General features: G+C 45.7%; 1 protein-coding gene across 3 annotated transcripts in view; it reads left to right on the forward strand.

Annotated features, from left to right (window-relative positions):
- Positions 1-11,504, forward strand: part of RGMB (repulsive guidance molecule BMP co-receptor b) — a 28,779-nt gene extending 17,275 nt beyond the window's left edge. For all 3 annotated transcript variants that reach the window (XM_055312873.1, XM_055312874.1, XM_055312875.1), the window contains exon 5: positions 8,373-11,504. In XM_055312873.1, coding sequence (XP_055168848.1) covers positions 8,373-9,041 — 669 coding nt within the window. In that variant the 3' untranslated portion in view covers positions 9,042-11,504. The remainder of the gene's footprint in view (positions 1-8,372) is intronic.
- Positions 11,505-23,786: the final 12,282 nt, after the last annotated feature.

The following is a 23,786-nucleotide window of genomic DNA, read 5'->3' on the forward strand; positions in this document are numbered from 1 at the left end:
CAAAGGCACACACAGACCCGAGGGAGCCACCCAAACACCCCTAAGCCGTGCTTTCCTTACAAGCTACAGCATCATATTGTCCATGTGCGTTCAAATACTCTGGATCGTGAGTCTTTTACCATCTTAATTCTCTAGTTTGAAGAGAACTTAAAGATGTTAGTAGAAACCATCTACAATCGTGTAAAGTTTCTATCTGCGAATCTAGTAAGTCCTGCATTTTGCATTGTCCTTCACTGTGCCCCTCCTTCCATCCCAGCTGTGGTTTCAGAGGAGGAGGAGGAGACTTTTAAAATATCCTCCATTTGTAAATGAAAATAACCCAGCTCCTGCCCCAGCCAGGCCAGGCAGGATTCCACGGCCGGGCCTGGGCTGCTTCAACACGGAACCACACTCCTCCGTAGTTGAAACCAGAGGCCCCGGGCCAAGTCTGATACACAGCTGAGGGTTACAACCTCTTTTACTGTCCCATTTCCAAACGTCTCTCTCTCTCTGCCCTATTAAATTTTCTTTGAGTCAACACTTTGAGAGGAAGGGGCGAGAAGGGAACACTGGAGGGTTGGTACCTTTTTGCTGGCTTCAGTGAATGCTAACCAAACACTTTCTGCCTGTGTGGAATGTGGCACGTAAGAAGTCACCTGCGGTAGTGAACAATGACAAATCCTGCCTTACCCATTTTGTCCTTGTTTGTTTTGACTGCAGCAGAACTCGCTCTTCCACTGTGTTGAATTTTGTGTTCTCGTGGGTGGGGCCCCGTAAGGACCTTCACGCTGCTCCACTCCCGAGTGATGAGGTGGGGAGTTGACCTGGACGGGCCTGCAGTGAGAGCAGTGCTGTCGCCTGCAGAAAAGAGCTTTCGGTGAACCCGGGTCTGTGGCGAGAGCAGCTCTTTGTGTCCTAGTTAGCTGGTTATGTTAAGAGTGGAAGCCAAAAGAATGTTTGGCTAATTCTGGTGGGGTTCTTTGAGTGTTAGAAGACAGGACGGGACTGTGGGGAGATTGATAGGACCGCATTTGCTCCTGAAAGGTAGGGGGTCAGGGTTTCATCTGTGCACCCGAAGGGGTGTGCGCTAGTGTGCATTTGCTGTCTTCCTCCACCCGAAGGGGTGTGCACTAGTGTGCATTTGCTGTCTTCCTCTCGCCCTGCCTCCAGCCCCTGACGACCAAGCATGCAGCTTTGTAGCATTTCAGGTCACTGGCTTCTTGAAATATATGGTCATCACCTCTAACACCTCTTTCGTGAATGGGCTTTTCTTTCTTTTTCTTTTCCCCCCCAAGAGCCCTGGGAACTTGAAATTGGACCTACCGGTGGTAGAGTGTGAGGGTATTGTAAAGACCTTCAGGCCCTTTTGCTTTTTAAGTCGCCTCTCAAAACTGAAAAATGATCAGAGGCCCTGATTTCCTAATCCCCATGGCTTCGGGCGACAGCTGTGCTGAACCGAGGCCTAGAGCCCTTGCCAGAGGTCCTGCTCTAGGGCCCCTGGAGCCGTGGCCCTGCCCCCTCCGAATGTGAGAAGGGCCATCCCTGAAGGCAAGACCTGCTGGGGCAGATTCCGGCCCGGCCCCGGAGTCACTGCCTCCAGCCCTGGTTCTACCCTTTTCAGAGTATTTCTGGTCCGCAGCACAGTGGCAGCTGAAGCCTGTAATACTGTCCACACATGCCTAACGACACATCTAGAAGCAGCGTGAGTTCCTACACTTGCCGTCCTCCTTATATAATGCAGGGTGTGAACACAGCAAACAACAGACGCGTTCCACGCGGAGTCTTCTGAGTGCCTGGGAGCCGAGGGCTGGAGGCCTTCTGGCCTTACAGGAAGCTGGCCAATCTCACGGCCTCCGAGCCTACGTAGAAGAGCTGCCAGCCTTCCTGAGTGTGAGTGTGCAGAAACTGCTCTTTGGAAGTCGACATTTCGGTGCCTCTTTCATGCATCGTCCCTGGGCCTGCTTCCCTCTCACCGCTGCCTATTCCTTCCAGCCGCCGAGCTTCATGCTTCTCCCTGGACCACCCTAGCAGCCTCGGCTGTGGGTGTCCTTCGCCTCTGCTTTGGTTTCTTCTTTCTCCGTCTGCTGCCAAGAAGCCCTCCCGCAGCCAAGGCAGCCCTTGTTCCTGCATGTATTACCTGCGGCGGCGCTGAAGAATAAATAAGGCTGATCCATTCCATTTCTCTGGAATCCTGGAAGTGCTCCTAGAACAGAGCTCTGTGCAAAAAGATTTGGAAGGTAGGGAAACCTAATTGGAGACCTCGTTTGAAGGTAGCAGGCCCTTAAGCGCTCTTTCCAGCCCCAAGAGGGAGTCTAGGGTACTATGTTCATGTGCTGCCCTCCCCTTCAACACGAGTACTAAAATACACTTTGTTGGGGCTCAAGTTAAGCCTTGCTGTAGGTGGATCCTTGGTATATAGGTTAAGTCATAATTGTAAAATTACATTTCAGTTAGTAACCATATTTATATTTATATATATATATATACTGTTTATATTCATCTTCCCTAAATATTTATATAAATACTGTTGTTTTTTTTAATTCAAGTATACTTCTCATACGTTTTATTAGTTTCAGGTGTGCAACACAGGGATTTGACAATTCCACACGTTATAAAATGCTCACTGTGCTGTTGTCACTAACTATACAGCATTATTACAGTCTTATTATTTCCCCTTTGTTATACCTTTCCTCTCCGTGAGTTATTTTATAACTGGAAGTTTGTACCTGTTAATCCCCTTTATCTCATTCTCCCATCCTCCCACCACCCGTGCCTCCCCCTGCCCCCAAAACCACCAGTTTGGTCTCTGTATTCAGAGTTGGGTGGTTTTTCAGATTCCATACATAAGTGAAATCATCTGGTATCTCTTTATCTGACATGACTTCACTTAGCGTAACACTTTCTGCATCCCTCCCTGCTGTTGCAAATGGCAGCACCTTGCCTGTGTGACGGGTGTACAGATCTTCATCCATTCTACTTTCAGTAGGCACTTGGGTTGCTTCCGTATCTTGCAGATTGTAAATAATTTTGCAGTTAACATAGGGATGTGTGTAGCTCTTCAAATCAGTTTTCAAAAAAAAAAAAATCCGTTTTCATTTTCTTTGGGTAAATACCCAACAGTGACAGTACTGAATTACATGGGTTCTATTTTTAACTTTTTGAGGAACCTCCATACTGTTTGCCACAGTGACTCCACCAGTTTGCATTCCCATCAACAGTGCACCAGGGTTTCCATTTCTCTCCATCCTTGCCAACACTTGTTATTTGTCTTTTTGGTACTAGCCATTCTGACTGGTGTGAGGTGATGTCCATTGTGGTTTTCATTTGCAGTTGCCAGATGATTCGTGATATTGAACATCTTTTCATGGGTCTCTTGGCCATCTGTTGCCTATTTAGGAAAAATGCCTATTTAGACCCTTTGCCTATTGGTTTTTCTCCCAAATTTTTATTTAAATTCTAATTAGCTAATTTAGAGTACAGTACTGGTTTCAGGAGTAGAATTCAATGATTCATCACTTACATACAATACCCGGTGCATCCTAAGTGGCCTCCTTCATCCCCATCACCCATCTAGCCTCTCCCCTGGCCCACCTCCCTCTTTCAGTCCTCAGTTTGACCCTCAGTCCGTGCCTTGTTGTTAGGAGTCCCTTACAGTTTGCCTTCCCATCCTCCTCTTCCCCCCCCCCCTTCCCGCACATTCATCTATTTTTCTTAAATTACACATGAGTGAAATTCATTGTTACTTGTCTTCCTTTTTGCTTTGGTTTCCTTCACTATGCAAAACTTGGTTAGTCTGGTGTAGTCCCAGTAGTTTATTTTTGCTTCTGTTTCCCTTGCCCAAAGAGACCTAAGGAGAAAAATGTTGGTGAGGCCAGCGTTCCAGAGATGACTGCCTAGGTTTTCTTCTAAGAGTTTTACAGTTTCCCATCTCACATTTAGGCCTTTCATCCATTTTGATTATATATTTATGGTGTAAAAAAGTGGTCTGCTTTTCCCAATACCATTTACTGGAGAGACTCTTGTCTCCATTCTGTGTTCTCGTTCTCCTTTGTCGTAGATGAATGGGCCCTATAAGCCTAAATTCCTTTCTGTCCCATCTGTGTGTCTTCTTTTGGTGCCAATCCTGTGCCTTTTTGATCACAACAGCTTTGTACTATAGCTTAAAATCAGGGATTGTGATGCTGCCAGCTTTGTTCTTCTTTCTCAAGGTTGCTTTAGCTCTCCAGGGTCTTTGGTGATTCCATAGAAATTTGAGGATTATGTGTTGTAGTTCTGTGAAAAATGCTGTTGGTGTTTCGATGGAAATGTCATCTAATCCACCGATTGCTTTGGGGGGTATGGACATCTTCACAATATTATTCCCAGCCATGAACATAGTACATCTTATTTAGTTGTGTATCTCTTTATTCCCGTCTTAAGTTTCTTTCATCGTTATTTTATAGTTTTTGGAGTTACAGGGTGGTCACCGAGTCGGTTAAATGTATTCCTAGGCATTTTATTCATTCTGATGCAGGTATAAATGGAACAGTTTTCTTAATTACTTGTTGATATCTTCTTAGTGTATAAAAAGGCAACGGATCTCTGTCCATTTTGTACCAGGTAACTGTCCTGGATTCATTTATTCTAGTGGGTTTTTGGTGAGGTCATATCAGTGTCTGTAGATAGTGACAGTTGTACTTACTACCGATTTGGAATGATTTCTTTTTCTTGTCTGATTGCTGTGGCAAACGTTGACATCTTGTGAGAGGAAATTGTCAGAAGTAAAGACCGGATGTTGTAGGCCTAGAGCTAGAGCATGTGAAGTTTTTCCTTTGCAGCACGTACCCTTATTGGAATGGTTTATTTTTGCTCACACTCGAGGATTTAAGGTAGAGGCTGGATCCCACTTACCTGTGTAAAAGGGGCTGTGAGCAGTGTTCCCTTATCCTCCCAGAAGTACCTATTTTTTTCGACCAATTGCACCCAGAGGATCTGATGCACTAGACAGATCTGCTGATTACATGAAAGATAATTCATTTTAGCTTCCTTTAACACAGCAGCATTTTAACCAGGTACTTGTCAAAATTGTGTTTCTCTCTGTTCCAACGTAATCTCTGTGGCTGTTTCAGCTTAGTTGGCCCATTTTAATCCAAGAGATGGGAGTCCCGTAGATCTGAGAGTCCTGGTCTGGAATCTGAGGATTCTGGTAAGGTGCTGCACGTGCAGTGCCAAATAGCCTGACAAAACACCCGTACTTGTTTCTTCCAAATCACAAGAAGCATAAGTAGTTAAGTGTACAGCCTTCAGGGACTTCTGTTCAAAAAACCTATGCACAGCACTTTACAAGGCTGTCGAGCCTAGGGAAGCTACCTCTTGGCAAAGCAGTACGTGGGTTTTCCTTTGTTGGCTACCTCGATTTCTTTGCATGCATTTTCTTTTTATGGTGGAAAGGAGAGGCAGGTGTGTCTAAACTTTGATTTTTCACAGCAAACCTTCAAATCCTCATATCACACGTGGAAAGGTTGATTTGTAGCTGTCTCTGTCTTCCTAATAGACCTTGTGGGTGGTAAAGATCTCAGGGAGTGAAACATTAAAAATGGATGAGGAGAACTAGAGTAGTTTGTCTGAGGTAGGGGTTGAGAGGGACTGGGTGGGAAAGGTTTAACAAAAGGCATTGATGTTTTAAATGCACAGAAATGCCATCCATCAATAATAAATGGTGTGGCGTAGAATAGATGTGCCACATTGAGTTATTACAGCATATGGATCAGTTCACGGAAGGGGAAAGTAAGCAGCATGGCTGGTGTTTTTTTAAAGTATCTGTTTGAGACCACTGGAATACAGATCAGAGCATAAATAGAAGAAACATTTAAAATTGCCAAAAATTCTAGGTTTTGATTTTTTTTTTTTTGATTAATAAGAATGAACTAATTTTGTTTTCCTGAAAACAAATTTCTGGCCCTACCCAGCTGAGTGCCTTTTTTAAGATCTTGAGTTGTGATTGTAGGAGGAATGAAATTTTAACATTACAAAGCAAAAGTCGTGTACAACTGCTACCTGGTGTTTTGTACATGGACACCTCGCATATATCTCTAGGTGTGTCTTCACTCTTACTTAGGCTCAGAGGGCCACTCAGGAAACCCCTCTCTCGGTTGGAGAGCGAGTCATCACCCCCCTCAGTATTTTGATTCAAGAGCTAATTCTGTGCCTCTGCTCTGTGTGAGAATGAGGGAAATCCAGCCTCACTGTCTCATGGAAAAAGTTACTCTTAGAAAATTGGACAGAAATCTTTTAGGTAAACTGGGCTCTTTGGTCGCGTGCATCCTAGGACGGAAGTCAAGGTTTGCGCGTTCTTTGATCTCCCAGAGGTCTGGGGGTTACTGGTAGTGGCATGGGCATAGCAGGGGACTGGAATGCAGGAGAGGTGTTGGAAAGGACCCCTGAGTTGGAATCAGTGTGCTTAATGAAAATGCTAGGCTTGGTAAGGCTCGTGGAACTGATGCGCTCATCTTACCACCCACCCCTGCATGTGTCCATTTGGCAACTTGTGTGGAATTGGATCTGTTTTGTTGTCTCAGCAAAAACTAATTCCTCTTTGTGTTTCCTAAGATGAACAAAACACTTAATTCTTGCAAATAATGTTAATTTAGTTTAAATTTGAGGTTGGTTTGACCAGAAAGCGAGTCTTTTGAAAAGTGTGACCACTCCAGTTGAAAATGAGGACAGTGATCATGTGACAAGTCTCCCTCGCCCTCATTGGAGCCATCTGCCAGTGGCTCTCAGCTCTCTCAGGTGCACAAGTCACTTGAGGTAATCTCTTCGCATCCGAGGGATCCTAGCTGGCCTTGCAAAAAGCCCTTGTCAAAGTGTCTTTAGAGCCACCAAATAAATCTGCTTTATAGTCCCATTAGATACCGAGCTCACAATCCCATTCGCTCTGGAAGGTCGTCCTATGGGTGGATGCACAACACATTTCCTGCCGTCATCTCTGGTACACCTCCTTTGGGTTGTTAAGAAGGTGTTGAAATGTGAGAAGGCTGGTAGTGAAATTAAGTGGTGGGTCAGGGCAATTAGGAGGGGAGAAAACCAAGCATTTTCATAGTACATTGTCTGGCTTCTCGTTGCAGCTGCAAACAACGGATATGAATTTAACCAGTTGCTAGAGTGCAGCTGGTTCAGATCTAGCTTTATAACGGGCTGAAGTAAAATGAAATGGCTGGAAAATTCCAGTCAAGTAACACCAGTGGGAACATGTGGAATTAAATAGTGTGAGTAAATGCTGCCCGGGCCGAGGGTGGTGGTGAGGACTTGTGGAGAGGGGTGCGGAGGGGGCGGCCGGGCTCTTTCTGGCCTTTGCAACAAGGGTCTATTGTTTGGATTAGCTCCCTAGCGGGAGGGAGGGCCGCCTCCAGCCGGGGAGCTGGGGCGGGTGGCCCGCCTGCCTTCGCTTTGATAGACGGAGAGAGAGATCTATTTTTTTTTTTTAAGAAAAAGAAATTTAAAAAGCCATCACTTCAGTTCCTGACCATAACCCAAATCTCAAAACATTGTGGCCTTTTCTCGGGGCCACTGCACCCAGCTTCGGTGACCCAGAGGCCTGTGTCCCCTGGGAGCCCGAGGATGTGGGGCTGGCCAGGGAGGCGCCCTGGCGGGGGGGTTCCTGCTGCAGTTGGGGAATCCGAGGTGGCTCCAGAGAAAAATTTCTAAGAAGTTCAAGGGCCGTTCTGCTGTTTGGGGAAAACAGTCGCTGTAACTAGGCTGAGGGCAGGGAGGTCCTGCCAGGGCCTGGGAGCCGAGTTTGCCAAGTGGGCTCCGCGCCGCCTCCAGGTTAGCCCGGCAGCCGGGACCTGCCGGGGGCGCGGAGGGGGGCTCGGCGGGGGCAGGTCGGTGGCCCCGGGAGACGCGGTGCAGCTGCTGCCGCCACGGCGAGGTCCGGGTGGGGCTGCGGGTCGGGGGCGCCTGAGGTCTGTGCGTGCCGGGGGAGATCCCGGCCCAGGGGGAGGTCCCCTGGACCTGCAGGGCTGCCAGCTCACCTGCAGGACTGCCCCCCCCCCCGCACCCCAAGGGGAAGCGCACCTGGACCGCGCCGGGCTGGGCCCCCCCATCCCCGGCCTCGAGGAGGTCCCCTGGGCCCTGCAGGGCTGTCCCCCCACCCCGCCCCAGGGGAAGCTCACCTGGATCCCCCAGGACTGCCCCCCCCCGCACCCCGTGGGGAAGCGCACCTGGACCTCGCTGGGCTGGGCGCCCCCCCATCCCCGGCCTCAAGGGGAGGTCCCCGGGGCCCTGCAGGGCTGCTCACCTGGACCCCGAGAAGCTCGCCTGGACCTCGCAGGGCTGGGCCCCCCTTCCCCACCCCCGGCCCCGAGGGGAGGTCCCCTGGGCCCCGCGGCTGACGGCGCTGTGCTCCCCCGCAGGTGACCGTCATCTTCAAGGCCCACGGCGCGTGCACGGAGCAGAAGGTGTACCAGGCGGTGAGCGACGACCTGCCGGCGGCCTTCGTGGACGGCAGCACGAGCGGCGGCGACGGCGACGCCAAGAGCCTGGTGGTGCGGGAGCGCGAGAGCGGCCGCGCCGTGGAGATGCACGCGCGCTACATCGGCACCACCGTGTTCGTGCGCCAGCTGGGCCGCTACCTGACGCTGGCGCTGCGCATGCCCGAGGCGCTGGCCATGGCCTACGAGGAGAGCCAGGACCTGCAGCTGTGCGTGCACGGCTGCCCGCTGGCCGAGCGCATCGACGACGGCCGCGGCCGGGTGTCGGCCATCCTGGGCCGCCCCGCGCCGCCGCCCGGGCCCGGCTTCTCGCTGGAGGCGGCGCACGCGCGCTGCCGGGAGCGGGTGCCGCTGCAGGACCTCTACTTCCAGTCGTGCGTCTTCGACCTGCTCACCACGGGCGACGCCAACTTCTCGGCGGCCGCGCGCAGCGCCCTGGAGGACGTGGCGGCGCTGCACCCGCGGCGGGAGCGCTGGCACCTGTTCCCGGGCGGCGGCGGCCCCGCGGGCGCGGGCGCGGGCGGGGGCGCGGGCGGGGCGCGGGCCCTGGGCGCCGGGCTGGCGGGCCTGCTGCTGCTGCGGCTGCTCTAGGCGGCGGCGCGGCGGCGCGGGGCTGGGGTGGTTTTTTTTGTTTTTTTTTTTTTTTTGGTCTATAACAGAATTTTAAAATATATATTGTCATAATATATTGAGTAAAAGAGTATATATGTATATAGCGTGCAGCCGCCGGCGCGGGGGCGTCCGGAGGGGCCGGCGGCGGGGGCGGGGGAGGCAGCGGGCCGCGATTGTACTGATTTTTGTTTTGCAGTTTTGTGAAATATTTTATAATGTCCCTCCCTGGGGACCTGTTAGAAAGCACTTTATTTTTTATATATTAAATATTTATGTGTGTACCTGGTTAGTACGTACAGTACCTATACGCAGACCCCCCCCCCACGTGCCCTTGGGGAGGACCGGGGGCGGGCGCTGTCCCCACCCCCTCCTGCAGCAGGTGGCCTCACCCCGGCCTGCCCCCCCCCCCCCGCTCCCCTTGAGGCCGTCACTCTGCGAGGGGCAGGGAGAAGCCGCCTGCGGCCCTACGGATCGTTCCACTGAGCACGTCCCACACGGGAGGTTGAGCCACACAAAACTGCTGTTTCCATAGGCCCGAAGGGGCGAGAGGGGACAAGTTCATGGAGAGGTACCAGGCGCTGTGCTAGACACCCCCCCCCCCCCCGAGCGCTCAGACTTTTGCTCATCCAGGTCCCCGGTCCCACTGTCACCCCTTTCTGCCCTCGCCTGGGTGCAAGCCGGGGCCTCGGGCCGGGCTGGGTGCCCTGGGAACCGCGCTGCACCCGGGCTCACCCCCGGAGGGCCCTCCTCGGCCTCCCCGCCCCCCCCAAGCCCGGAGCCAGGCTGTGTTGGACGCTTGCCTCCTGGCAAGGCCCGGGCCGCCCCAGAGCAGGGCCTCCCTGATGCGACTGACGGGTGGGGGGGGGGCTAGCTAATCCAGGCCTGGTGGCGCCCCAGGCCGCGTGTCTGTCTCTGTCATCGGCTCCTCGGGCTGCTAAGAGAGGCTCCTTAGGCACCTGCTCGTAGAACCTGGTTAAACTCCCATCAGGTACCTCCTTGCCGCCTCCCTTAACCCCGTTGGCGGCCCCGGTGCTAAAGGAAAGCCCCACGCCCCAAGTGCAAGAGCGGCGAGGAAGGGAGTGCTAGGGAAGGTAAATCTCTCGTTTGTCTATGTAAGTGTTTGGTCCCAAGGAGCAAGGACGCAATTTTTAACTTAGCTCAGTGCAAAAAAAAAAAAAAAAAAAAATGAACTTGAGCGACCACAGCAGTGTGCATCCAGAGCGCGCCAGCGCGCGGAGCTGTAGCGGGCCAGGCCTGGCATTCCCGCCTTTCGCCACGGCCCGTCGGTGAGGGTCACTGCCAGAGGCCCCCGACTGGCAGGAAAAGAGGATTTCGCTTTGCGGAAAATTCTATTTCGTCGTGAACTGATGGGTCATCCAACCGCAGGATGGAGCTGTGGGTTCATCTAGAGGTGGCGACCGTCCTCTCTTTCTGTGATCTAGGACAGAGTCGCCTTGGCCAGTCTGGGAAAACCACAAAGGCATCCGGCTTCTGACGTGATAGAGATGCAGCGCCAGAGAATTGAAACCTAAACCAGTTAACCTTTTATAAAAACTGGACTGGGGGCCTACCTGCCATCAGCGCTGAACTGGGGCTGTGTTTGTTCACCTGGGGAACCGGGGGCCAGGTTCAGAAGCTAGAGTTAGCTAGTAACTTTGTTATGTAACAGAGTAGAACAAAGGGAAAATAGAGTACTTATAACCACTATTCTTGTGCAAACAGTATAATGAAAGTGAAGTAAAAGCGGTAGAAACTCCTACAGTATCTGGCCTTAGGGCGCAGATGGTCGATATAACCTTTGTCCTTTTCAGGGAAAGCAAAACCACCACCTCTACTAACAGTTGGGGAAGGACAGACCCTTAACTCAGGCCACGGTGCCCTATCGGAGAGCTGGCGAGGCCCCTGCCAGGCATTCTGTGTCACTCGCGTTCTTACCAGTGTATTTGGCTCTTGTGCCTTTACAATCCGAGTCCCTGTACGACCTTTCCCATCCCCACAGGTAACTGAGACATACAGATGATTCTCTAGTGGAAGACCAAGTTATTCTTGTTTTTGTCCTAGCACTTCTAGAGAAAATACTACTTGTGCATTTGGGTTCTTGAAATTCTCCTTAGACCAAAGTTTCAGGTTCTACCAACATCTGGATACGCTGTAGCTATTCAGAGGTCTCCTGGGGGAGCTTAAGACTGGGGGGGAAACACTGGTTTTCACAGATGCGCCACATGGCTGTCTTTTAAAAGACTCCAAGCCTATTTTTTTTTTGTCCTTTCCTTCTCTTTGTTATGCTTGGAAATTCCCAGTGTGTCGAGTCTTTGCAAAGAAACCTTTAGATGTGGTTCATAGGTATATGAATAAGTATCTGTGTAAAACAGTGAGTGTGCAGTGTGTAAATACTTTAAATTATTATGCTAGAAAAATAAAGTTACATACCATGCTGTGGAATGTTTGTTCTGTGATTATAGTGACACCTGCTGGAGGAGCTGCAAAACACAGGAGCTGAGAAAAGGGAGCCAGAGGGGCTTTGTGCAAAGTCCTTCCTTGGTGATTACTGACAACACGTTGTGCAACCTGCCCACAAATTCACTTATTTTCTAAACCTCTTTAGTGCAGTTTTTCATTTTTAAGTTTAAAGCGATTTCAAGTAAGTCAGTGTCTGTCAAACTGGTCCCCTGGAATCCTCCCAAAGGTCTGTCTTTAGTAATAGTTGAGGTCGCTTGCAGACATGGGACCTGCACTGCGGTTCCTGAAGATAGCGTGAACTGCAGCAACTTCCTCTGGTGGGAAGGACCTGGGGCAGGGCTTTTCTGGCTTTGGGAGCTTGTAATCCCCTTTTCTTGGGCGTTCTAAAAAAGAGATGTCACAAGATCTCAACTTGTTCTTCCTTCAAGAAGCATGCCCAAGGGTAGCAAAATTTGAAAAAGAATTGAGCCCAATCTGAAGGCAAAGGCAATCAGTTAACTCCTATTAAGTCACATGCTAAATGAGACAAATTCCAACTAAGGGAAACCTACATAATCACTTAAGTAGGTTTAATCCATACACTCAGTGTTTATGAGTAGAGTGCAGAATTGTTAAAAAAAAATGTTATCTGAAACACATAAAATAGGACGATGGTGATAAAGCCACTGAATCCCTAAAGCATAAACTGGCAGTAAATGAACACTAAGAAAAATCATCCACATCACAATGAAGTCCATGCTTAGAAGTCAAAATTTCTCTTTCGGTGTACTCTATGTCCAGACCCCCGACTTTTCAGGAATTGAAATCTAAGTGACTGTCCAAAAACCTAAGAAGTCTTACTGTCTTAAACAATAAGCAATGATTTCAACAAACCTTAAGAATCCTGTTAGTTACCTGATTTTTTTTTTCATCACAACATCAAGCATTCTAGTGCCTGAAGGCAGTTGGAGTAACACAGTCTCAGTCTTGAATTACAGTCCTTTCTGAGCAAAGACACTTTGTTTATGGGAACAGCAGGAGAAAAACTCAAGCAATGTCTTTGCATGTGTACCCAGGAACATATCCCTGCCTCAGAGAATGTAATTAAGACATTACAAAAAGAGCAGTTGAAAATTCCTCATCATCTGACTGCCTTGCTTACTATATTGTTTCTCCTTCCATTCATTTTCTGTCTTCCAAATGGATAAGGCATATTCACACTATTTAAATGGTATTTTCTTCTGAACTTACTACTCTACCTCCACCAACTAAATAATAGGATATCCACTATATGTGTCAAGTGTGGAAGTACTGTGTGTTTCTTACAATTAGCATATAGATTTATAAAAAAAAAAAAAGTGGGGCACCTACAGCCCAGGAGGATATGCAAACAGGTCCTACACAGATGGAATGTGCACCCTTGCCTGGTTATGATGATGTTCAAACTAAGAGAACAAACCAGTCTGGTTAACTAAAATATATTAAAGTAGGTCCATCAAATTCCAGCTAGAAGAAAGCAACAGGGCAAAGTTTTCTGAGAATTCTTCATGGATCACATTTCCATGACCCCCCACTTTTTTTTTTTTTTTGATTACGTTACTTAAAACTCCAACTCCAGAAAAAGGGCAGAAAGAAAAAAAAAAAAAGGAAGCACTCTACTATCAGATGGAATACACAAGGCCAAACCATACACAAACCAGGTAGGAACTGCATTTGCCATAAATGACATATTAAAAAAAAAAAGAATCATCTCAATCCCTAAAGTAGCACTAGCACCTAAATATGTAAAGCGAATTTTAACAGACATAAATGGAAAGTGGACAGTAGTACAGTAACAGTAGGGGACTTTAATACACCCCACTTACATCAATGGATACATCACCCAGACAGAAAATCAGTAAGAAAACATCGGCCTTAAATGACTCATTGGACCAGATGGAATTAATAGAGATATAGAGAATATTTGTTTCATCCCAAACTTCCAAGTAGATATAGTTTTCAGGTGCACATGGAACACTCTCCAGAATAGATTCATAGTAGGCCACAAAACAAGCCTCAATACTTTCAAGAAGACTGAAACCCTATCCAGCATCTTCTCTGACCACAACATCACGAAACTAGAAATTAATTACAAGTTAAAAATGAAAATAAAAACACACCAATACGTGGAGACTAAACAATAACTGCACAACTAACGTGTCAGTGGAGAAATCAAAGAGGAAATCAATGGGGCGCCTGGGTGGTTCAGTGGTTGAGCATCTGCCTTCAGCTCAGGGTGTGATCCTGGAGTCCTGGGTCCAAGTCCCACATCAGGCTCCCCATGAGGAGTCTGCTTCTCCCTCTACCTATGTCTTTGCCTCTCTGTCTCTCATGAATAAATAAAATCTTAAAAAAAAAAGGAAATAAAAAAATACTTGAGACCAATGAAAATGGAAGCATAACTTACCAAAATCTATGTAAGGCAGTAAAAGCAATTCTAGGTTCAAAGTGATACAGATCTACCTACCTCAAAAATCAAGAAAAATATCAAATTATCTAACTTTATATCTTAAGGAACTAGGAAAAGAAGGGTAAAACTGACAGTAAAAGGAAGGAAATCATAAAGATCAGAGTAGAAACAAAAAAATATTTTTTTTAAATAGAAACATCAGGGGATCCCTGGGTGGCGCAGCGGTTTGGCGCCTGCCTTTGGCCCAGGGCGCGATCCTGGAGACCCCGGATCGAATCCCACGTCAGGCTCCTGGTGCATGGAGCCTGCTTCTCCCTCTGCCTGTGTCTCTGCCTCTCTCTCTCTCTCTCTCTCTGTGACTATCATAAATAATAAATAAAAATTAAAAAAAAAAAGAAACATCAATGACACTAAAAGCTTGTTCATTGAGAAGACCAACAAAATCGATAAACTTCTATTCAGACTCCTTGAGAAAAAAGAAAGGGCCCAAATAAATTTAAAAAAAAAAGTACTTACTATTGATACAAAGGATCATGAGAGGTTAGTTACTACTTAAGCTAACAAATTGGAAAATCTAGTAAAAAAAAATAGTTAATTTCTACAAACACACAACCTTCTAAAAATCTATCACAAAAAAAAAAAATTAGAAAACCTGAATAGACCTGTATAAGAAATGAAATTAAATCACTACTTTTAAAACTAACAAGTAACATTTCAGGATCAGACAGCTTCATAGGTGAATTCCACAGAATATTTAAAGTAAATGTTAGTACCTATCCTTCCAGAAATATTTTTTAAAAAATGAATAGGAAGAAATGCTTCCAAACTCATTTTACAAGGCCAGCATTATCCTGACACCAAAGGAAGTCAAAGACACCACAAAACAGAAAACTATAATATTCCTGATAAACACAGATGCAGAAATCCTCAACAAATTATTTCTAAATTTAACAATACAAAAATAATTAATTAATTAATTAATTTAACAATACATTAGAAGAGTCATACACCATGATCAAGCAGGATTTATCTCAAGGATTAAGGATAGTTCAACATCTGCAAATCAATCAACAAGATACTCCACACAACAAAAAGGATAAAAGTTCTATGATCATCTCCACAGATGCAGAAAAAGCATTTGAAAGTTCAACATTCATTTGTGATACAAACTCTCAACAAGTGGGTATGAAAGTAATATACCTCAACATAATAAAGGCCATTTATGATGAGCCTACAACTAACATCATACTAAATAATGAAAAGATGAAAGCTTTTCCTCCACTATCAGGAGCAAGACAAGGATACTCAGTCTTGCCACCTTTATTGAACATAGTATTGGAAGTAAAGTCACAGCACAAAAAATGGACAAATTGGTTGCATTTCTGTACACTAATAATGAGCTATCAGAAAAACGAATCAAGAACCCCATTTGCAATTGCACCAAAAAGATTAAAACACGAAGGAAAATATTAACCATGGAAGGGAAAGACCTATAATCTGCAAACTAGGAAACAACAATGAAAGAAATTGAAGACGTCACACACATGAAAGGCATTCCTATGCTCATCGATAGGAATAGTAGTGTCAAATGTCCATCCTATCCAAAGCAATCTAGAAATTCAGTGTAATTACTATTAAATACCAACAGCATTTTTCACAGAACTAGAACACATAATCCTGAAATTTGTATGAAACCACAAAAGACGCTGAATAGCCAAAGTAATCCTGAAGAAAAACAATGCAGAAGGTCTCACAATCCCTGATTTCAAGATATATGACCAAAAAAATAATAATAATAAATAAAAAGAGGTATACTGAAAAGCTACAATAAGTTAAACTGTATGACACGGTCACAAAAATAGACACAAAGATCAGTGGAACAGAACACAAAGCCCAGAGAATAACCCACACTTACGTGATTAATCTACAACTAAGGAGGGAGGAATACACAATGGGAGAAACACAGGCTCTTTAACAAATCGTTCCAGAAAAACTAGACAGCTACAGGCAAAAGAATGAAACTGGAACTTTCTTGCACCATGCACAAAAATAAATTCAAAAAGGATTAAGGACCTAAATGTTAGACTAGAAACTGTAAAACTAGAAGGAAACCTGCACAGTAATTTCTTGGACATTGGCCATAACAACATTTTCCTAGATATGCCTCCTCAGGTAAAGGAAACAAAAGCAAAAATAAACTGTGGGAGTACACCAAAAAAAAAAAAAAAAAACTTTTGCAACACAATGAAAATGATCAACAAAATGAAAAGGCGACCTACCAAGTAGGGGAAGATATTTGCAAATGTTATGTTGGATAAGGGATTAAGATCCAAAATTCATAAATAATTTATTCAGCTTGACACACACATAAAACAATCCAATTAAGAAATCCTACACCTGATGAAATCAGCTACATGGTGGAATCAAGGCCATTTGTTTGGCTAAATAAATGTGTGACCACAGGGCAGTCCACGCTGGCAATTTACTGATATTGCCACAATGTTTCTGTAATATATTTGGGGACCAATTTATCTTACAATACAGGTGGCTGTAGCAGGATTATGCCACAGTGGGCTATGGTGGAAAAAATAGATGACCTGAATAGACATTTTTCTAAAAACATCCAGACAGACAACAGACACATGAAAAGATGCTCAGCATCACTAACCATCAAGGAAAAGCAAATCAAAATCACAATGGCCTATAACCTTAAACCTGTCGGAATAGCTAAACTCAAAAAGACAAGAAATAATTAGCATTGGCAAGATAGTGAAGAAAAAGGAACCCTCATGTGTCACTGGTGAGAATGTGAGTTGGTGTAGCTAATATGGCAAACAGTATGGAGGTTCCTCAAAAAATTAAAAATGGAAATACCCCATGATCCAATAATTCTACTACTGTGTATTTACCTAAAAATAACAACAAATTTCAAAAAGATAAACACACCACTAGTTTTACTATAGCATTATTTATAATAGCCACAATATGGAAGCAACCCAAGTGTTTTTCCATAGATGAATAGATAAAGCAGCTTTGGTATCTCTCTTTCTCTCTCTTTCTCTCTCTCTCTCTCTCTCTCTCTCTCTCTCTCTCACACACACACACACACACACACACACACACACACACTGGAATATTAGCCATAAAAAATGAAGATATCTTCATATTCACAACAAAATGGATGGACCTGTGGCTTTTCTTCTAAATACGTGTCAGAAAAAGACCAATACCATATGGCTCTGCTCCTATGTGCAATTTGTGAAACAAAACAAAGAAAAAGAGACAAAGAAAAGAAACCCAACAAGACTCTTAAATACAAAATAAAAAATACTGGTTGTCAAAAGGGAGATGGCTGGCAGGATGAGCGAAATAGATAGAGGGGATTAAAAGGTACAAACTTCCAGGTATAAAATAAGTACATCACAGAGATGAAAAGTACAGAAGAAAAAAAGAAAAGTATAGAATAGGGAATATAGTCAGTAATTGAGAGATGGTGACACACGGTGGCAAGCCCTGATGTATAAAATTGTTGAATCATTATGTTGTACACATAAAATATACTATTAATTGTACTTCAACAAAATGAAACATGGAGATACCAAAAAAATAAATAAAAATGAAGGTGAACAATCCATTGCTAACAAAAAAATAAAAAATAAAAAAAGCAAAGAATCTCATTTATAATGGCATCAAAACAACAACAACCTAGGACCAAATTTAACCATGAAGGTGAAAAACCTCTATGCTTCAAAAACTCTAAGACACTGATGAAAGAAATTGAACAATGACCGAATATATGGAAAGATAGTCTGTGCTCATGGATTGGAAGGATATTGCTAAACATTCATCATATCCAAAGCCATCTACAGATTCAATGCAATTGAATGGCAATATATCGATGGTATTTTTCACTGAACTAGAATAATCTGAAAATTCATATGGAACCACAAAACACCCCAACTAGCCAAAGCAATACTATGGAAGAACAAAGCTGGAGGTACCACATCCCTGATTTCAAACTATAGTACAGAGCTACAGTGATCAAAACAGTATGGTTCTGGCATGAAAACAGACACACAGGGCAGCCCCGGTGGCTCGGCGGTTTGGAGCTGCCTTCAGCCCTGATCCTGGAGACCCGGGATCGAGTCCCACATCGGGCTTCCTGCATGGAGCCTCCTTCTCCCTCTACCTGTGTCTCTGCCTCTCTCTCTCTCGGTGTGTCCCTCATGAATAAATAAAAGGTATTTTTTTAAAAAAAAGGAAAATAAAAAAAAAGAAAACAGATACACAGATCAACGGAACAAAATAGCCCAAAAACAAACCCATGCATTACATGGTCAATTTATCTATGACAAAAGCAGCAAGAATATACAACGGGGGAAAAAGTCTCTCCAATAAATAGTGTTGGGAAAACTGGACAGCTACATGCAAAACAATGAATTGGGACCACTATCTTAAAGCATATAGAAACATAATTTCAAAATAGATTAAAGATTTCAATATAAGACCTGAAATCATAACATTCCTAAAGAAAATAGACAATAAGCTCTTTGACACCAGTCTTAGCAGTGTTTTTATTTTTTTGGACCAGTATCCTCAGGCCAGGGCTGCCAAAGCTAAAATAAACAAATGGACGTACATCAAACTAAAAAGCTTTTGCACAGCAAAGGAAACCACGAACAAAAAGACAACTCCCTAAGTGGGAAAATGTATTTGCAAACGAAACACATGATAAGGAGTCAGTATCCAAAATACACAAAGAACACACTCAACTCAATATGGAACAAGAAAAGATCTTATAATGGGCAGAGAACTTTTCCACAGCAGACATGCAGAGGACCAACAGGTACATGAAAAGTACTCAGCTTCATCGAGCATCAGGAAAATGTAAATCAAAACCACAGGGAGAGGACACCTGGGTGGCTCAGTGGTTGAGCATCTGCCTTTGGCCCAGAGTGTGATCCTGGAGTCCCAGGATTGAGTCCCACATCGGTCTCCCTCCATGGAGTCTGCTTCCCCCTCTGGCTATGTCTCAGTGTCTCTCATGAATAAATAAACTCTTCAAAAAAAATTTAAAAAATAAAAAAAAAACAGGGAGGTACAGCATCACACCTATCAAACTGGCTATTACCAAAAAGACAAAAGCGTTGACAAGGATGTGCAAAAAAGGGAACCTCATCCTCTGCTGGTGGGAATGTAAGCTGGTGCAACCACTCTGGAAAACAATGTGAAAGGTTCCTCCCAAAAATTAAAAACAGAACCACTGTAAGATTCAGAAATCTCACTTCTGGGTGTTTATCTGGAAACACACACACACACACACACAAATTCGAGGACACATATGCATGCCTGTATTCACTGCACTATTGTTTACAATAGCCAAGATGTGGAAGTGGAAGCAACCCAAGTGCTGCTCAAGAGATGAGGGGATAGGGGATCCCTGGGTGGCTCAGCGGTTTAGCGCCTGCCTTTGGCCCAGGGTGTGATCCTGGGGTCCTGGGATCAAGTCCCACGTCAGGCTCCCTGCATGGAGCCTGCTTCTCCCTCTGCCTGTGGATCTGCCTCTCTCTCTCTCATGAATAAATAAAATCTTTAAAAAGAGAGAGAGAAAGAGAGAGAGAGAGATAAGGGGATAGAGGACAGTGGGGTGCATACATACCAAGGGGGATTATTCAGTCATACCAAGAATGAGGGCCTGTCACTTGGAACACCAGCTATGACCTAGTACACAGCTGGTGGGTATTATGCTAAAGGAAACAAGTCAGAGAAAGACAAATACCATGAGATTTCTCTCCTATATAGAATCTCAAAAACAAAGCAAAGATGGACTTACAGATACAGGAACCTGTTGGTTACCAGAGAGGGGAAGGGGCTGGGAGTCCAGCAAAGCAGGTGAGGGCAATCGAGAAGCACAAAGCCCCCATCACCAAGTAAAGGGGTCACAGAGCAGAGGGAACAAAGTCAATAATATTGTAATAGGTCTGTATGGCTGGTATCAGGTGGTAGGTAGACGTGTCCTAGGGATCATTTCATCATGTGAAACTATCAGATCACGCTCACGAATACCTGAAACTAGTACGATATCCAATGTCAATTATATAGGCAATAAAAATGAAGTATTTGGCACTGCCAAGGGCAATAGTGCTACTTGATGGCACGAAGGGCTTTCGAAGCCTTCACACAGGATAAAGCAAGGTGGTGATCCCTGAACGGGACAACAAATTTATTTTCTAGCAAGATCTTTGTCCGAGCTGCCCGAGAGCAGTGCCGTTAATATATCGTTGGTCACGGGTGCAGTGAGGACTGCGGAGCGAGCCCTTCATTTGCTCACTCTAAGGGCAAGGGATAAATTCTGAGCCAGAGTCTCCATCATCCTTCTTGGGAAGGAGGAAGAAAAGGGAATCAAGTAACTGAGGATGGCACAAAATAAAGACTGTGTTCTGCTGGATTGGAAATTTGATTGTCATGTAGAGGTTGGTAAAGAAGTAAAAGTTTGGGAGCCCAGGTGCCTCAGTGGTTGAGCGTCTGCCTTTGGCCCAGGGCGTGATCCTGGAGTCCTGGGATCAAGTCCCACATCGGGCTCCCCACCTGGAGCCTGCTTCTCCCTCTGCCTGTGTCTCTGCTTCTCTGTGTCTCTCATGAATAAAAAAATAAAATCTTTAAAAAAAAAGAAAAAAGAAAAAAATTATTTGGGGAGCTGGGAAGTACATGAAGAGCTCACAAACCAGAATGATAAATTTGGCAAGTATACTAATCACATTTTAGGCTGCAGGCCTGTTATTAAGGGCTCATTTGTGTGGAAATACTTATTTTATACACCCAACATAAAGGTAGAGTTAAAGCAGGCAGCACAGCATAGCGGTCAAGATTATAGGTTGTGGTTCTGAGTTCAAACCCACCAACTTCCCTGGATACACGGCTTTAGATAACACCAAACTATATCCTTCTCCTTAAAATGGAGATCCTATTAGAACTTTGCACCTCAAACATTCATTTATGAGGGTTAAAGTGTTACCACATCTAAATTTCTTAGCACATTACCTAGCACAGATCTGGCATTCAGCACGTTACTCAAAAACATACCTGAGATGAAGAAATGGGTGTTCACTTTTGGGAACTGCAAACCCTGGAGTTCTTCCTAGATTTAAGTTGGCATTTATGCCCCTGGGAACATTCCAGAATCCCATAAGGGAGGCCAGCTCTGCACCAGGCCTCCTAGAGGAAGGAGTGAGACCAAATGCAAAGGGTGGACACACCAGGGGCCTCGGCCTTGCCTCCTCACCGTGCTGCCCCAGGAATCTCAAGGCCCCGATTGAGAGAGTAATCCTGACTTGCAAGCAACCATTTGCCCCAGACCGGACTGCAGGGCTTAAGAAAGGCCTAGAAGGCCCCAATGGGACAGGACAACTCTCAAGAGAAGCTGCTACCAGTGAAATTCCTGCTACAGATTTCCAGTCATGTGTCCTACCCCTCAGCGAACAAGAGTCCCAGGGGGGTACCCAACTTGGGGAAAGGACCTTCTAAAAGGTCTTCATCGACGGGGCTGCATGTAGAGGGTTTGGAGACGGGGCCCCCGATGTTGGCATCGCAGCCTTAGCTCTCGGCCGTAGATCTCTTCCAGTTCCTCCCCCTCGGCCAGTTGGAGCATTCTTGACTTTCCAGAATGCCTCGTGGTAGAGCGGAGCCCAAGGGGAGAGGCTCACCAGTGTCAGCACATCCTTCTGCTCCCTGATCTTAGATTTTTTTCAAATGAAGCCAGTGAAACGAGAGAGGCATTGTAGCCCCTGCATGTAGACTCGGTGAGGAGACAACACAGAAAGTTAAGGGAAACATGCTGACAAGAACTAAAAGATAATAGGACCAGGGAGGAGAAGTGGTGACGGGGGGACAACTGAAAAGACTGTCCCACTGCTAGTGGGAGCATGGAATGAAGACCCAAAATGCAGACAAAGCCAGAGGTATTTATGAAGAAAAGCAGTGGCACGGAGTCATCAGAGATCCTCCCTTATCAGCCAGGGTCCTTCCTGAAATAGCACCGATGGAGTATTTATAGACGCACAGGTACGTATACAGAGATTTAGCCGTCCTGTATGTATGACCATGTGTGTGCATATGTATCTACCTAAATGCATACAGTTGACCCTCGAACAACACAGCTCTAAATGGCAGGAGTCCATTTGGGACTTTTATATTCTCGCTAAGCTTAAGAAAACGTCTGACGTACAAAAGACCTGTTCACCCACAGCTTATGTTATCAGTAAAGCTTTCAGTCAACAGTAGGCTGTTAGTAGTTAACTTGTGGGGCAAAGTTATATGTGGATTTTTCACTGTGTGGGGAGTTGGGCCCCTCAGGCCCTGTGTTGTTCAAGTGTCGAGGTGGGGTGAGGTGGGATGCAGGGAATCTGTTATAGAAATTGGTTCATGTGAGGGGATCCCTGGGTGGCTCAGAGGTTTGGTGCCCGCCTTTGGCCCAGGGCGTGATCCTGGAGTCCTGGGATCGAGTCCCACGTCGGGCTCCCAGCATGGAGCCTGCTTCTCCCTCTGCCTGTGTCTCTGCCTCTTTCTCCCTCTCTTTCTTCCTCTCTCTCTCTCTCATAAATACATAAATAAAATCTTAAAAAAATAATTAACTCAAGTGGTTATGGAGGTTGAAAGGTCCTGCCATCTACAGGCTAGAACACTGGGAAAACCAGTGGTGGAATTTAGTCTGAGCCCAAACGCCTGAGAACTGGGGAACAGCTGGTGTTAAGTCCCAGACCCTGAGGGCCTAAGAACCAGCAGCTCCAGTATCCAAGGGCAGGAGATGATGGATGCCCCAGCTCGTGAAGAGAGAGAGAGAACTCACCCTCCCTCCCTATTTTTGTTTTATTCAGATCCCCAATGGATCCCATGATGCCTACCCACATTGGTGAGGACGGCTCTCTTCACCATTTCTACTGAATCAAACACTATCTCTTCCAAATACACTCACACAGGCACATCCAGAAATAGTGTCATACAACTCTCTGGACATCCTTTGGTCCACTCAAGTTGACATATGAAGTTCAATGTCATATCCTCCTTTTACTTATTTGCTTTTAAAACTTATTATACATTGCCTCATGCATTGGAAGGGGGAATAAGCGGTCAGGATTCCACTGATTTCCTCAACAAAATCCAGCTGGAGCTACTCTGAGCACAAAGGGAGGAGGGTGGGATTTATTTAAAGGCTTCAGAGATATCTTATGGAACCCCAAAGGCAGGAATGGAGTCAGGCTCCCAAGGCTGGAAAGTTCCTGGAAAGCCATTTGGGTCTCATCTCTGTTTTTTTTTTTTTAAACTTTTTTTTTTAATTTTTATTTATGATAGTCACAGAGAGAGAGAGAGAGAGAGGCAGAGACATAGGCAGAGGGAGAAGCAGGCTCCATGCACTGGGAGCCCAACGTGGGGTTCGATCCCAGGTCTCCAGGATCGCGCCCTGGGCCAAAGGCAGGCGCTAAACCACTCTGCCACCCAGGGATCCCCTCATCTCTGCTTTTGATTCTACAAGTCCTTTTTTCCCCTCTCCTTCCTCTGCAAGCCGCTTTCTCTACTTCATAGGAACTCTTAGTGGAACATGGCCACCTCACCAAGTTGTAGTTCCAACTACCTGCAGAGAGTTTACATTCCTAGAAGCCATCTCTTTGGCCCAGCCTAGGACAGATGGGTAAACAGAACACATAATGGGCAGTGGGCCTCTCCCTCACTTCACCACAGACCTCCATTTGGTACTTTAACGCCCTAGGACATTGGTGTTGCCCATTTCATTCAGGCTCTGAAAGGGAAGGAGGAAGGCAGAAAAGGAAGGGAGGGAGGAA

The sequence above is a fragment of the Nyctereutes procyonoides genome, unplaced genomic scaffold (genome assembly GCF_905146905.1).
Source record: "Nyctereutes procyonoides isolate TBG_1078 unplaced genomic scaffold, NYPRO_anot_genome, whole genome shotgun sequence".
NCBI lineage: Eukaryota > Metazoa > Chordata > Mammalia > Carnivora > Canidae > Nyctereutes > Nyctereutes procyonoides.